The sequence below is a fragment of the Dendrobates tinctorius genome, unplaced genomic scaffold, assembly GCF_039654945.1.
Source record: "Dendrobates tinctorius isolate UK_male_01 unplaced genomic scaffold, ASM3965494v1 ptg000158l, whole genome shotgun sequence".
Classification (NCBI taxonomy): Eukaryota; Metazoa; Chordata; class Amphibia; order Anura; family Dendrobatidae; genus Dendrobates; species Dendrobates tinctorius.
In genome coordinates, this window is record NW_027361825.1 from 37,285,651 (window position 1) to 37,299,023 (window position 13,373).

Here is a 13,373-nt window from a genome sequence, read left to right on the forward strand (position 1 = left end):
AAGGACCCTGAGGTGAAACTGGGCAAATGGCACTGCCTCTATTGCTGCTGCCATCCTGCCGAGGATTCTCATGGCAAACCGGAGAGATCGAGGAGGACTGCGAAGGAGTGTGCGAACTCCCAGACGGATGGCCAGTGTCTTGTCCTTGGGAAGGAGCACCAGGCCCCTGGTGGTGTCGAATACCATTCCCAGGAATGTTAGAGTCCGAGTTGGGATGGTCGACGATTTCTGTAGGTTGACTAGCCATCCCAGGCGACTCAGAGTGTCTAGAGTGATTGAGACACTGACCTCGCAGTCTTTGAAAGTGGGAGACTTGACGAGGAGGTCGTCCAGGTACGGGACGACTAGAATGCCTCTTGACTGCAGGACGTCCATGGTGGCCGCCATAACTTTGGTGAACGTTCTTGGAGCCGTGGCGAGTCCGAACGGAAGGGAGACAAACTGGTAGTGGTTTTGGTTGACCACGAACCTGAGAAACCTTTGGTGGGCGGGAGCAATTGGTATGTGGAGATACGCATCCTGTATGTCTATGGAGGCGAGGTATTCTCCCTGCTCCATGGATGCAATGATGGACCGGAGGGACTCCATGCGGAAATGACGGACCCGTACGTAATTGTTGAGCTGTTTTAGGTCCAGTATGGGTCGGACGCCGCCTCCTTTCTTGGGGACTACGAACAAATTTGAGTAGAATCCTCGGAATCTCTCGTTCGCGGGAACCGGCACCACAACTCCTGATTGAAGGAGAGAGGAAACCGCTTGGTGGAAAACACGAGCCTTTTCTGGTGGTGTTGGAGGAACAGAAAGGAAGAACCGGTTCGGTGGAACGGAAGTGAACTCTATCTTGTATCCGGAAGACACTATTTCCCTGACCCACCTGTCTTCTGTAATAGGCAGCCAGACTTGCTGAAAGAGTAAAAGTCGGCCGCCTACTGGTGGGGTGTCTTCCGGAGGTCTCGAGTCATGATGAAGTGAAGTTCTGAGGTTTTCCTCCCTTGGGTTTCGCTTGGCCTGCTTTCGACTGCCAAGCCCTGTCCGGTCGCTGCTGCGTCCGTGGGTTGTCTCTGCGTGGAGAACGGTTGCGGTTTTGCACTGGGCGCGAAACGGACCAGCCCGAGGAATTCCGAAAGGATCGGAATCGCGTCTGGTTTCTTCGTTTAAACGTGCGTTTCGGTTTTAGTTGAGGGAGAGAGGTACTCTTACCCCCGGTGGCATTGGCTATCATGGTGTCCAACTTTTCGCCGAAAAGTCTACCAGTAGAATACGGAAGTCGCGTGAGGGACTTCTTTGAGGCCGCATCCGCTTTCCATTCTCGCAGCCAGAGGATGCGTCGGATCGTGATGGCGTTTGATGCTATTCCCGCTACACCTCTGGCGGAATCCAGGGCTGCATGAATCATGTAGTCTGCTACCACTGCCATCTGGACCGCTTGGTCCGAGAGCTCAGGATTTGAAGCCTGAAGACCCTCCTGTAGTCTTTTGGCCCAAGCTAGGATGGCCTTGGCTGCCCAAACTGAAGCAAACGCAGGGCCCAGAGAGGCGCCTGCCGCTTCGAAAATAGAACGAGCCATGCGTTCTACTTGCCGGTCTGCTGCGTCCCTGAGGGTTGAGCTATCCGGCAGAGAGAGTAAAGTCTGCGCTGCTAGCCTAGAAACCGGAGGGTCCACTTCAGGTGGATCTGCCCATTGTTTGGTGTCTTCCTGTGGGAAGGGGTACTTCGCTTCCAGATATTTGCGATTAGCGAATTTTTTGTCAGGCTGCGCAAACTGTTTGGTAAGTATTTTCTCAAACTCATCGTGATTAGGGAAGACCTTAGGTGGTTTTTGAACATTTTCGAAGCAAATCCTATGTTTTGGGACTTCCGGGGGCGACTCGAATTTTTAGCACCCGATGAATAGAAGAAATTATGTCCTCAACTAGCGCTGTATTGCTAGTATTGCTAGGGGGAGAAGGACCTGACCGTTTCATTATCTGAGTCGGAGTCACAGATGCCCTCCGAATCCTGTGCCTCGCTAAGGTGATCCCTGGAGGGCGACCTGGGGCGGGGGTCTTCTGTGGTGAGGGATCCCTGTGGTAAATTGCACTGTCTGTCTGTGGCAGGGGACTGCCCAGGAGACCTGGAATGACGCTGTCTCTCCCTAGAGGGGGACGACCTTGTGCTATAGTGCGACTCAGGTGATCGAGACCTGTGAGTCCGCTTACGTCTGTGAGAGTCGGAAGCAGCATGTTCCTGAGACAAGCTGTCCGTTTGCTGTGTACCGTCCATAGCCGGGGCCCGACTCTGCAGAGCTTGCAGCAATGTAGCAGTTAGGTTGTCTATGGACTGTGACATAGACTGAGACATCTGAGTTGCCCATTCCGGCGTGGCCTGTGACACTGAAGCGTCAGTAGGGACTCCCTGGGGTTCTGACCCAGAGTTCTGGATGCAGTCCCGGCAGTGCGGATACGTGCTGCCACTAGGGAGCGTGGCTTTGCAGGCTGTGCAGAATGCATAGAAACATTCCTGCCTGGTTCTCTTCCTTGAGCCCGGCATAGTGCACAGAGGCTGGCTATAAGGGATCGTACAGGGGTGGCTAAGCAGAGGGAACCCACAGAGAGCCTTATAGGAAGTATAGATTCACAGCTGAGTAATGAAAACCCAGCTGTGAGCTTACCCCACCGGTGTGCCCCTAGGTCCAGCGCCGACAGATCCCAGTTCTGTGCCCCCCGGAGACCGCTGTGATGCTTCTCTCCTGGATCTCATCCAGAAAAAATGGCCACCGGGGCTCTGAGGAGAGGGAGGAGGGGGCGGAGAGCTGAAAAGGGCGCGCTGGCTGTGTAAAAACGCCCCCTTTCTGCCTCAATCCGCCCCTTCTATGACACTCCAGTGTGTCATTTTGGTCATCCGGGGGGGCGGGCCGGGGAAAAGGCGGCGGCTTCAGCTAGGCCGAAGCCGCGGTCTAAATTTGAAGCCTGATGCCCAGGAGGGCTCCAGAGCGGCGCGGTAGTCCGGGGGGGGGGGGGGGCGGATTTGTACCAGACCCCCCCAGAACGGTCGACTGGATAGCGGTGGGGGTAGCAGGGGTAGCGGTTTTTGTATGGGGGGCCCCTGAAGGGCTATGGAGCCGCTGCTGCTGCAGAGACAGGGACGCAGCAAAAGCCCTGTTTCTGCTGTGCCATCCAGTCCGCACCCTCCCCCGGCCCCCACAGGATCCCTCAGCCGGCCTGGGGTCCCTGGAAGCTGCGGAATGTTGCCTGATCTCCGACCCTACCTGAGGCGTCTCAACCTAATACCCCCTGCGGGGCATTAGGGAGGGTGCGTCTGTCACCGTCAGGGGGTCTTCATCCTCGCCTCAACCTCAACCCAGACCCCTTAAAGGGGTTGGGGAAGGAGGGGGGTCTCGACCTCGAACCAGGACCCGAGGGACTGGGGAGGGAGCGACATGGGGAAAAAACCACCTCGACCTCAACCGGGTACCCCTAATAGGGGACCGAGGAGGGAGCCATGCCGGGAGTCTCGCTGGAGACCCACTTTTCTTCATCTGTATTTCCGTGAAAAAAAAGGAAAAAAAACGGAAGAAAAAAGGTGTGCCTCCTTGCGACACTAAGCAAAAACTGGAGAAGGCTGACGCCGTCCAGGGGTGTATACTGCAGAGGAGGAGCCAAAGTTAATCTTTTTCAGATTATGCATAGTGTCGCCTCCTAGTGGACAGCAGCATAACACCCAAGGTTCTGTGTCCCCCAATTAGGCGACAGAGTAATAGTATTTGCATCACTACATTTTGAGAGCTACAATTTTTCCATATTTTGACACACCGAGTCATGTGAGGTCTTATTTTTTGAGGGACGAGTTGACGTTTTTATTCGTACCATTTTCAGGCACGTGACAATTTTTGATCGCTTTTTATTCCGATTTTTGGGACGCAGAATGAACAAAAACCAGCATTTCATGAATTTCTTTTGGGGGGTGCGTTTACACTGTTCTGTTTTTAATGTTTTGGCGCTTTTATGCAATGAAAACAATTTTATATAAAAAATAATTTTTGCATCGCTTTATTCTGCGAGCTATAACTTTTTTACTTTTACACTGATGACGCTGTGTGGCAGCTCTTTTTTGTGAGACAAGATGACGTTTTCAGCGGTAGCATGGTTATTTATATCATTCTTTTTGATCGCGCGTTATTGCACTTTTTGTTCGGCAGTATGATGATAAAGCTTTATTTTTTGCTTCGTTTTTTAATTTTTAAGGGGTTCAATAAAGGGGTTAACTAATGGGACAGTTTTATAGGGCAGGTCGTTACGGACGCGGTGATACCAAATATTTGCACTTTTGTTTTTTTTCCAAAAATGATTTTATTAGGGAATATTTTTTTTAATTTATTTAGCGATTTTTTTATAAATTATTTTTACACTTTTTTTTTTTTTACTTTATTACATTGTCCCAGGGGGGGGACATCACTGTCATATGTCAGATCGCTGATCTGACACGTCACACAGCGCTGTGTCAGATCAGCGATGTGACAGGCGCTGCTGTTATGATTGAGTCACCGTAGGAGGCAGACACAAAAATAGAAGCTACGTCCAGAAAACCAGAGAAGTTGGCAACTATCAGATTGCAGACCCCTGAACCTATCAACACAACTAGCAGTAGCCGTGGGGGGTTCCTACGATGGCCTAGACCCCTCGATCACAGCCGGAGCGCTAAATAGCCTAAAGACAGAAAAGGAAATCTAAACTGCCCCAGAGCAGACCCCAAAGTAAAAGGCAACCCCCAACATATAATGACGGTGAAGCAAGATGAAAAAACACTCACACAGATAGAAAGATAGGCTGAGCAAACGATGGGGCCCAAGCTAACTAAACAGAAAAGGAAAGGAAGGTTGCTGTCTGCAATCTGCCAAAACCCTATCAAAGACATAAGCCAACAGCTGATATGGAAAAAGACCCTGAAGCAGCTAGGCTTCAAAAACTAAATCAGCACTCAGGTATTTTCAGAAGACAGAGCTAAAGGAATTCAGCTCACCCCAGCAGGGAATGGCAGAAATCCAGAAAAACAAAGCAAAACAAAGTCAAGGCACCAATGCAAAAAGCCGAGCACAAAACTTAGCTTTAGAAGAGCAGGAACTCAGACTGGTCTCCAAGGATCCCACAGAGAAATCACCCGCAGGGCAGAAGGGCGTCGGCAGCCTTATATCCAGTCAGTAACTCCACTCAGCCAGTCATCATCATCAAACTCAGGTGTTTGATAATCAGGCTCACTACCTTTCTCTACCAGAAGAGGGAGTTCCTCGGGCCTCAGTAGTGAAGGGGAAAATGAACTCACAACACGCTGCAGCAGGCTTCCTTGTGCCTGTGCTCTACAGGCACTGAGGAGGCCGCCTCCCTGCAGGCCCCTGCGACCATATTGGATCCGGGGACCTGCAGGGAAGGAGGCCCCCAGCGCAGCACATCGCACTGCGCTGGGGGTCTCAGGGAAGCACGGAGGGAGCCCCCTCCCTGCCGATGATTCCCTGATCCTCCGGTACACTGTGATGAGGTTTGATCGCAGTGTGCCAGGGGTTAACGTGCCGGGGCAGTCCGTGACCGCCCCGACACATAGTTCCGGGTGTCAGCTGTGATAATCATCTGACACCCGGCCATGATCAGCGGCGCTCCCCCCGTGAGCGCTGCTGATCACTATGACGCAGTATCCCGTTCTTGGTAATTAAGTCCCAGGGCACATGGACGGGATAGTACATCATATGTCAGAAAGGGGTTAACCCACTGGTCTGTTTGTTTGGGGTGTTGGATGGGAAGATGTGGGGACACTGTTAGAATTTTCTTGCAGGAGAAACTTTTTGGCCAGAAAGATATTGGCATTACGGTGGATAGGTGGTGCAAATCCCTCTCTCAGAGCGTGGATTGAATTGGTAAACTTGGTTATACTGTATGAATGAACGTTGTATCAGAAACGGGGCTGTCTAGGGAAATTTGACAAAATTTGGGATAGATGGAACTCATCTCACCATTCTAGTACGTAGTGGTTTGGTACCACTATAAATATTATGATTCAATACCTTGGGTTAGCCTATGGCATCCAATTTCTATTAATAATACATAACTGTGCTTGGCTGTGTGTTAGTAGTAGTTGTAGTTTAATTAGATGTGTAGTATCATTTTGAGATACCGTATTTTTCGGACTATAAGACGCACCGGACCATAAGACGCACCCCAATTTTCTGAAGGAAAATAGGGAAAAAAATAATAATGTGTCAAATGGGGGTCCGTCTTACAGTCCGAATTCAGCTTCCCTGGGAAGGGATCCGGCACAGGTGGAGGAGTGGTCAAAGGGGTCATTCAGTGGCCCATGCTCGTGCGGTGGCGGCTCTGTGCTGGGGCAGGTTGGTTGTGCTGGAGCAGCTGGGCTGTACTGGGGCAGGTGGGCTGTGCTGGGGCAGCTGTGCTGTGCTGGGGCAGCTGTGCTGGGGCAGCTGGGCTGTGGCAGCTGTGCTGGGGCAGCTGTGCTGGGGCAGCTGGGCTGTGCTGGGGCAGCTGGGGTGGGGCAGCTGGGCTGTGCTGGGGCAGCTGGGGTGGGGCAGCTGGGCTGTGCTGGGGCAGCTGGGGTGGGGCAGCTGGGCTGTGCTGGGGCAGCTGGGGTGGGGCAGCAGGGCTGTGCTGGGGCAGCTGGACTGGGGCAGGTGGGCTCTGTGGGGTGAGGGTGGCGGCTCTCTGTGCTCCGGTGCAGGGGTGGCGGCTCCACCGGCATTTCCTCCAAGCCCGGAGGCCCCCGCACTTCCCTTGCTGGCCGCCGCCATGTTGCGGTGGCCTCCGGGAGCATGGACACCGGAAAGATGGCTGCCGGTCCGGGGACGGTGCATGCGCAGGTTCAGATCTCGTCACCGGAGCACAGAGAGCCGCTACCCCTGCACCGGAGCACAGCCCGCTGCCACCACCGCACTACAGAGCCCCACGGCACCCGCACCAGCCTCGGAGGTAGGAACATTGCGACCATAAGACGCACCCCCCACTTTCCCCCAAAATTTTGGGGGGAAAAAGTGCGTCTTTTGGTCCGAAAAATACGGTATATGTCGCCAAATGGTTTTGAAGACAAAATGTTTGCTCACCAGTTGATTTGGTTTATTATCCTTACAGCAATACATGGACTTATGAAACCAAAAGTTGTATCAAGGATCTAATATGTGAGGTTGCTGTTCCTTTATAGATATTTGGACATGTGCATTACTTGGCTTTATTTATACATATGTGTATATATTGTTTTATGGTTAATAAACAAATAAAAAGTGAAAAAATTGTGACTGTATCACAACCGCTGCACCTTATAAACTAAGTGACACATCACCGGAATCAGAGTATCTGTCCCTACGTCATGCTGCTGTTAAGATTACATACGAAAAACCTCTTGACAGCTTCCCTTTAACATAAAGTCACTTTTTTTTTCCTTGAGGACAAGGTGGTTTTGTCATTTTTTTTTTGCTTGGGTATACACCAACCATTCAGGGGATTCTGAATATGTGTGCATGTATCTATATGCTAATAGACTATAAACTATCAGTGCACAGACAGATGTCCGTCAAATAACCCTCGGGTCCTTCAACAGACCTTGAAATGTTACACATACCTGAGTCTCCTATGATGTTAGGGTCAATTTCCAAACTGGGGTCTTGATAATATTCACCATAGAAGTCTGGGGGAGGAGGACCATCAACTATCATTTCAGAAACCTCTTCGGGTCCATAAGCCAACATAGGGGGACCTTCCTCTAAACCCATTTCATGATGCATGGGGCCAGGAAATCTTTGTGGAGGTGCTCCTGGAGGTCCGTCTGGTGGACCGGGTGGCCTAAAAAATAAAAAAAATCAAGACAAAAATGAAATAATAAAATGATAAGGTTTTCTACATACAAATAATAAAAAGGACTTCTTATTCACCATCACTCACCTAACACCTAATTTGTGAGCCAAGTGGGCAGTGGGACGCACCACAATTTCAAACAGTGATGGTATTTTTCGTTGGCACATCTGTAGATCCATAAATTCGGATCCATCAGGACTTCCTGGCATTAGGTCCAGTAGTGGGCCTCCATCTTCAGGGCTTCCAAGCATTGCAAGATCAAGATCATCCTGCAACGGGGGCATGATTGGAACTCCAGGTCCTACCGGCAAAGGTGGCATGGGGCCTCCTGGGTAGGGATGCATAGGGCCGCCTGGGTAAGGCGGCATTGGACCATCAGGTGGAAAGATTTCATCAGGTCCAATATGCATCGAGTGCATGGGGCCTCCTGGCATTGGTTCTTCAGGGACTGGAATACAGGGCATAAGATCACCAAGCATCTGTCCAGCTGGCATCGGGCCGCCACTAAGCATGGGACCACCGAGACCTCCAATAACTTGACAAGGGCCTTCGGGAATTGGCCCTGAAGCTCCTTGAACACTGCCTCCTGACAAAGGACTTCCAGGCATTTGGATATCTGGAATTAGCCCTCCAGGACCTGGGCCGGAGCTGGAACTGTCAGACGTTGATAAAGGTGCATTAGGTGGAAAAGATGTTGGGGACAATGGTTCACAAGACCCAGACGATCCTGTTGGAGCAGAAGGTGTAGGAAGGAGGCCGACTCCAGGTGGTGGTTTAGGTAGAGGATTAATTCCTTGCTTCTTTAGTTCCTCCACATCCTTCTCATCTTCAGCACCAGCTTCTGCATCTTCAGCTAATATCTGATGAGATACAACATTCTGTCAGGCTAAGAGGTTCAAGCAAAGGTATTCCCTTTAGTGAACCTACACTTTTATATTAAGGAATTGTATGCTCTCTAAAATGCATCTAAAACCTTTCACAACTAGAAGTGAACCCACATGTCAATTGGCTGACCAGGCCCTAGAAATCTATATATCAAGAGCTCACAATGTTATAAACTGTGCAATCCTCTATTTTCACCCTCTAGGGAGGGTGTAGGAGTGAATGAAGCCTTCTGGCATTGGATCTTCAGGATCTGGAAATGTCAACATGACTGCAGCGGTCACTTGTCATATCCAATTGGCTTTGCTGGAACTTGGTGGGCAGAGGCAGGTGGGTGGCCTGAGCAGCCGTCACCAATATAAAATATGTATTTAAATTTTTTAGCTTTAAAAGCTTTAGACAAAATATTTTAAGTTGCTGGACACCCCCATTAATAAAAGGATAAATAAATGCAACAATCCTCTAATGATCTTGACATAAAATGTCATTTCCCTGTAGCGTCAAAAAGAGTTTGAAGATTTCAGAACTTCGGGTTTTGTTTTATGTACAATTTTGGACACTGTCCCCTTTAAGAGACTTGTTAGTGTACAGAAATATATTAGTTTATAGGTCATTGGGATTTAACAAAATTGATTTGCCTGCTCTTATGCTTCAGAAGCACCGCTCCAGTCACACTGTCTGAATATTGACAGTTCGGACCAGCACATGGCATGGTCGCACCACCGGTCTGAACCGAGTCCACTCCCAGGCTGCTAGCAGAGGATGTGTTATGGATCCAGCGATCTGATGAGCTTCAGAGCCGTTGTCAGTGCCTAGTTAACCGGCCAATCCGAGACTGCAGGGCGGCCGGTAACCAAGGCAATCATCTGCAGAGAACAGAATTAAAAATTCCACCATCTTACCTTATCAAGCAATTCCTGAGTCTCATCGGTCAGAGGATCGTGTGAAAACATGCATTCATCACCATTGACACAGTTGCCTGTAGTGTGATAGTGCTTACAAGGGAAATCATGTGAGAAATGTTAAGGAGAAGAAACTACAAGCATGGTACATTCCTTCTCACCGAATGGTCACTAATGAACTCCTCAAACTAAGCTGTAGGAATGGCCCCTCGATTCATAGTTTGGTCTGCAGGGCATCAAGCTAAAATAGATGCAGGGAAAATCCCTACTGAGCATGCAGAGTGTGCATTAAGTCATAATGCTATAAAAAAATGCTATACAATCTAAAAGCAGCATGATGTAGGGGCTGAGACCCTGATTCCGCCATGTGTCACTTACTAGGCTGTGTGTTGCTGTTAAAATACAATCAGTGTTTTATCAGCAAGACATTATCACTACAGGACTAGATGTCATGTGCCTCCTAGTCAATTTCTCTGTGTGGCCCCATCAAGTGGCAGCTTTCTGTCTACGCACATTGTACACAAAATTGTCACAGTGATGTGGGTGGGGTTATACAGAGCTCAGCATTCAGATCTCTGCTAGAACTGCAGCGAGAAAACTGTGATTGTATCAAAATGACAACAAGCAGACCAGAAAGTTATAGATTGACTTAATCAGGGTCTCTATCCCTACATCATGCTGCTGTTAGATTACAAAGCAAAATCTGCTGTCAGATTCTATTTAACGATCTCACAATTTTTCATTGTTACACTTTCGTTTTTTCTACCTTTGCTTCCAAGAGTCTTAAGTTTTTTTTTTTAAATTTTTCCGTCAACATATCCGAATGAGGGCTTACTTTTGCGGGACGAGTTTTAGTTCTGAATGACACCATTCATTTCATTATATAACCTGCAGGGAAACTGTGAAAAAACGCAACACAGCCATTGTTTTTTGCTTTTACGGCTTTACTTGTGCAGTAAAAATTACTGGGTAACATGATTCTCCTCGTCAGTGCGATAATGGCGAAACCAAATTTCTTTTTCTTTTTAAAGTCGTGACAAAAATGTATAACTTTGTAGAAAAAAAACAAACTAATTTGTGTTGTCACTTTCTGAAACCATAACTTCATTGATGGAGTTGTGTGAGGACTCTTTTCGGCACCAAACAAACATTTTTACTGATTTAACTAGGATTATATATGATATTTTGACAACTTTTTTCAGGGTTATTGTTTTCACTTTCCTGTTTATATTGGGAGAAAAGTGTGGTGATTTACCCTTGTTTATTTATATACAGTTGTGCTCAAAAGTTTACATACCCCAGCAGAATTTTTGCTTTCTTGGAATTTTTCAGAGAATATGAATGATAACACCAAAGCTTTTTCTCCATTCATGTTAGTGGTTGGGTGAAGCCATTTATTGTCAAACTACTGTGTTTTCTCTTTTTAAAAACAGGATTTTTGGTTGCTTACCGTAAAATCTGTTTCTCGGAACCTTCATTGGGGGACACAGGAACCATGGGGTGTATGCTGCTGCCACTACGAGGCTGACACTATGCAAATAAGAAAGTTAGCTCCTCCTCCGCAGTATTCACCCCACCGACTGGCGCTCAATTACTCAGTGAGAAAGCAGTAGGAGAAGCAATAGAATATAGAGTAAACCAACAATTCAACTAGAACTATATCACATAGAACAAAGTACAGAAGTTGAAAACATGGGAGGGTGCTGTGTCCCCCAATGAAGGCTCCGAGAAACAGATTTTACGGTAAGCAACCAAAAATCCTGTTTTCTCTATCGCTTCATTGGGGGATACAGGAACCATGGGACGTGCCAAAGCAGTCCCTGGGGTGGGAAACAAAACTTCCATCAGGTCAGTGGACTCACCACCGCCGCATGCAAGATCCTTCTTCCTAGGCTGGCATCCACCAAAACGTAGGTGTGGACCTTGTAAAATTTTACAAAAGTGTGAACAGAGGACCAGGTTGCAGCTTTACAGAGCTGCATCGCAGAAGCCCTGTGGTGCACCGCCCAGGATGCGCCCACTGACCGAGTGGAGTGAGCCTTAATCCCAGAAGGGGGCACTCTGTTCTTTATCCGGTAAGCCTCTAAGATAGCCGATCTCATCCAGCGAGTAATAGTCGCCTTGGAGGCCGACAAGCCTTTTCGAGCCCCATCTGGGATGACGAAAAGCGAGTCTGTCTTCCGGAACGCATCGGTTCTAGCCAAGTAGACCTTCATCGCCCTGACCAGGTCTAGTCTGTTCAAGGAGCGTTCCCGGGGATGAACTGGAGCCGGGCAGAAAGAAGGTAGAACGATGTCTTCATTCAAGTGGAAAGCAGATACCACCTTGGGAAGGAAGGACGGTGGAGGCCGTAGAACAACTTTATCTTGGTGAATCACTTAAAAAGGAGGTTGACAAGAAAGAGCTGCCAACTCCGAGACACGTCGGATGGAAGTAATGGCCACGAGAAAGGCCACTTTCCAAGATAGAAGAGATAGAGACACCTCCTTGAGAGGCCCAAAGGGGGAATCTTGTAGAGCCTCTAGGACTAAATTGAGATCCCAGAGATCCACTGGAGCCCGATACGGAGGAACTGCATGGGCCTTCTGGGCCAATCCGGCACGATAAGGATGACTGGTACCCCTTCTGCCTTGATCTTCAACAGCTTGGGAAGAAGAGGAAGAGGAGGGAACAGATAGGGGAGCGCGAACTGTGACCAAGGAATGGTCAGAGCATCGGCTCCCACTGTGAGGGAATCGCGGGCCCTGGATACGAACCATGGAACTTTCTTGTTCAGACTGGACGCCATCATATCCACGTTCGAAGTACCCCAATGAAGGCAAATCTGATGGAAGACTTCCTGATGCAAGGACCATTCCCTTGCCGCGAGACCTTTGCGGCTGAGAAAATCGGCGGCCTCGTTTTCCATACCCGGAATGTGTACGGCGGATATCGTTGGAACTGACATTTCTGCCCAATGAAGTATCTTGGATACCTCGGCCAGTGCTGAGGAACTCCGAGTCCCTCCCTGGTGGTTGATATATGTTGAGGAACTCCGAGTCCCTCCCTAGTGGTTGACATATGCCACCGCTGTGGCATTGTCCGTCTGAATCCGGATTGGCAGACCTCTGAGCAGGTTGTCCCAATGAATCAGGGGACAGGAAAATAGCCCGTATCTCTAGGACGTTGATTGGAAGAGACGCTTCCTACCTCGACCAACGACCCTGTACTGTGAGATGGCGAAACACTGCGCCCCAGTCCAGGAGACTGGCGTCTGTCGTCACCACTTGCCAATGTACCGGAAGGAACGATCGGCCCTGGGCAATAACAGGAGATGTTAGCCACCAATTGAGGGACAGCTTGACCCGAAATGAGAGTCGGATTGGATGATCCAGTGAGGAGACAGACTTGTTCCACTGCGACAGAATGGCCTGCTGAAGTTGTCTTGAGTGGAATTGGGCCAAGGGAATCGCCTCCGACGTTGCAACCATCCTCCCTAGAACTCTCATGGCTGATCAGAGGGAAATGATTCAGGGTCCCTGAAGCAAACGAACATCCCGCCGAAGAGTTACTCTCTTGTCGTCGGGAAGGAAGACCTTTGCCTGACGAGTGTCGAAAAGTATGCCTAGAAACACAAGGTGCTGTGCTGGAACTAGGCAGGACTTTTTTGTGTTGATGATCCACCCGAATCGAGCAAGAGTGTCGCAGACAATGGTCAGACTTTCGAGAGCCTGGGGCAAGGATGGAGCTTTGATGAGGATGTCGTCGAGGTACGGGAAGAGCA

General features: G+C 49.2%; 1 protein-coding gene across 4 annotated transcripts in view; it reads right to left on the minus strand.

The window, feature by feature from the left end:
* The window catches only part of ZC3H4 (zinc finger CCCH-type containing 4), a 69,398-nt gene that overhangs the window by 25,659 nt on the left and 30,366 nt on the right, over positions 1-13,373 (minus strand). For all 4 annotated transcript variants that reach the window (XM_073549334.1, XM_073549335.1, XM_073549336.1 and 1 more), the window contains exons 10-12: positions 9,611-9,718; positions 7,914-8,686; positions 7,594-7,814 (exon numbers count right to left, since the gene is read on the minus strand). In XM_073549334.1, the coding sequence (XP_073405435.1) occupies positions 7,594-7,814; positions 7,914-8,686; positions 9,611-9,718 (1,102 nt within the window). The remainder of the gene's footprint in view (positions 1-7,593; positions 7,815-7,913; positions 8,687-9,610; positions 9,719-13,373) is intronic.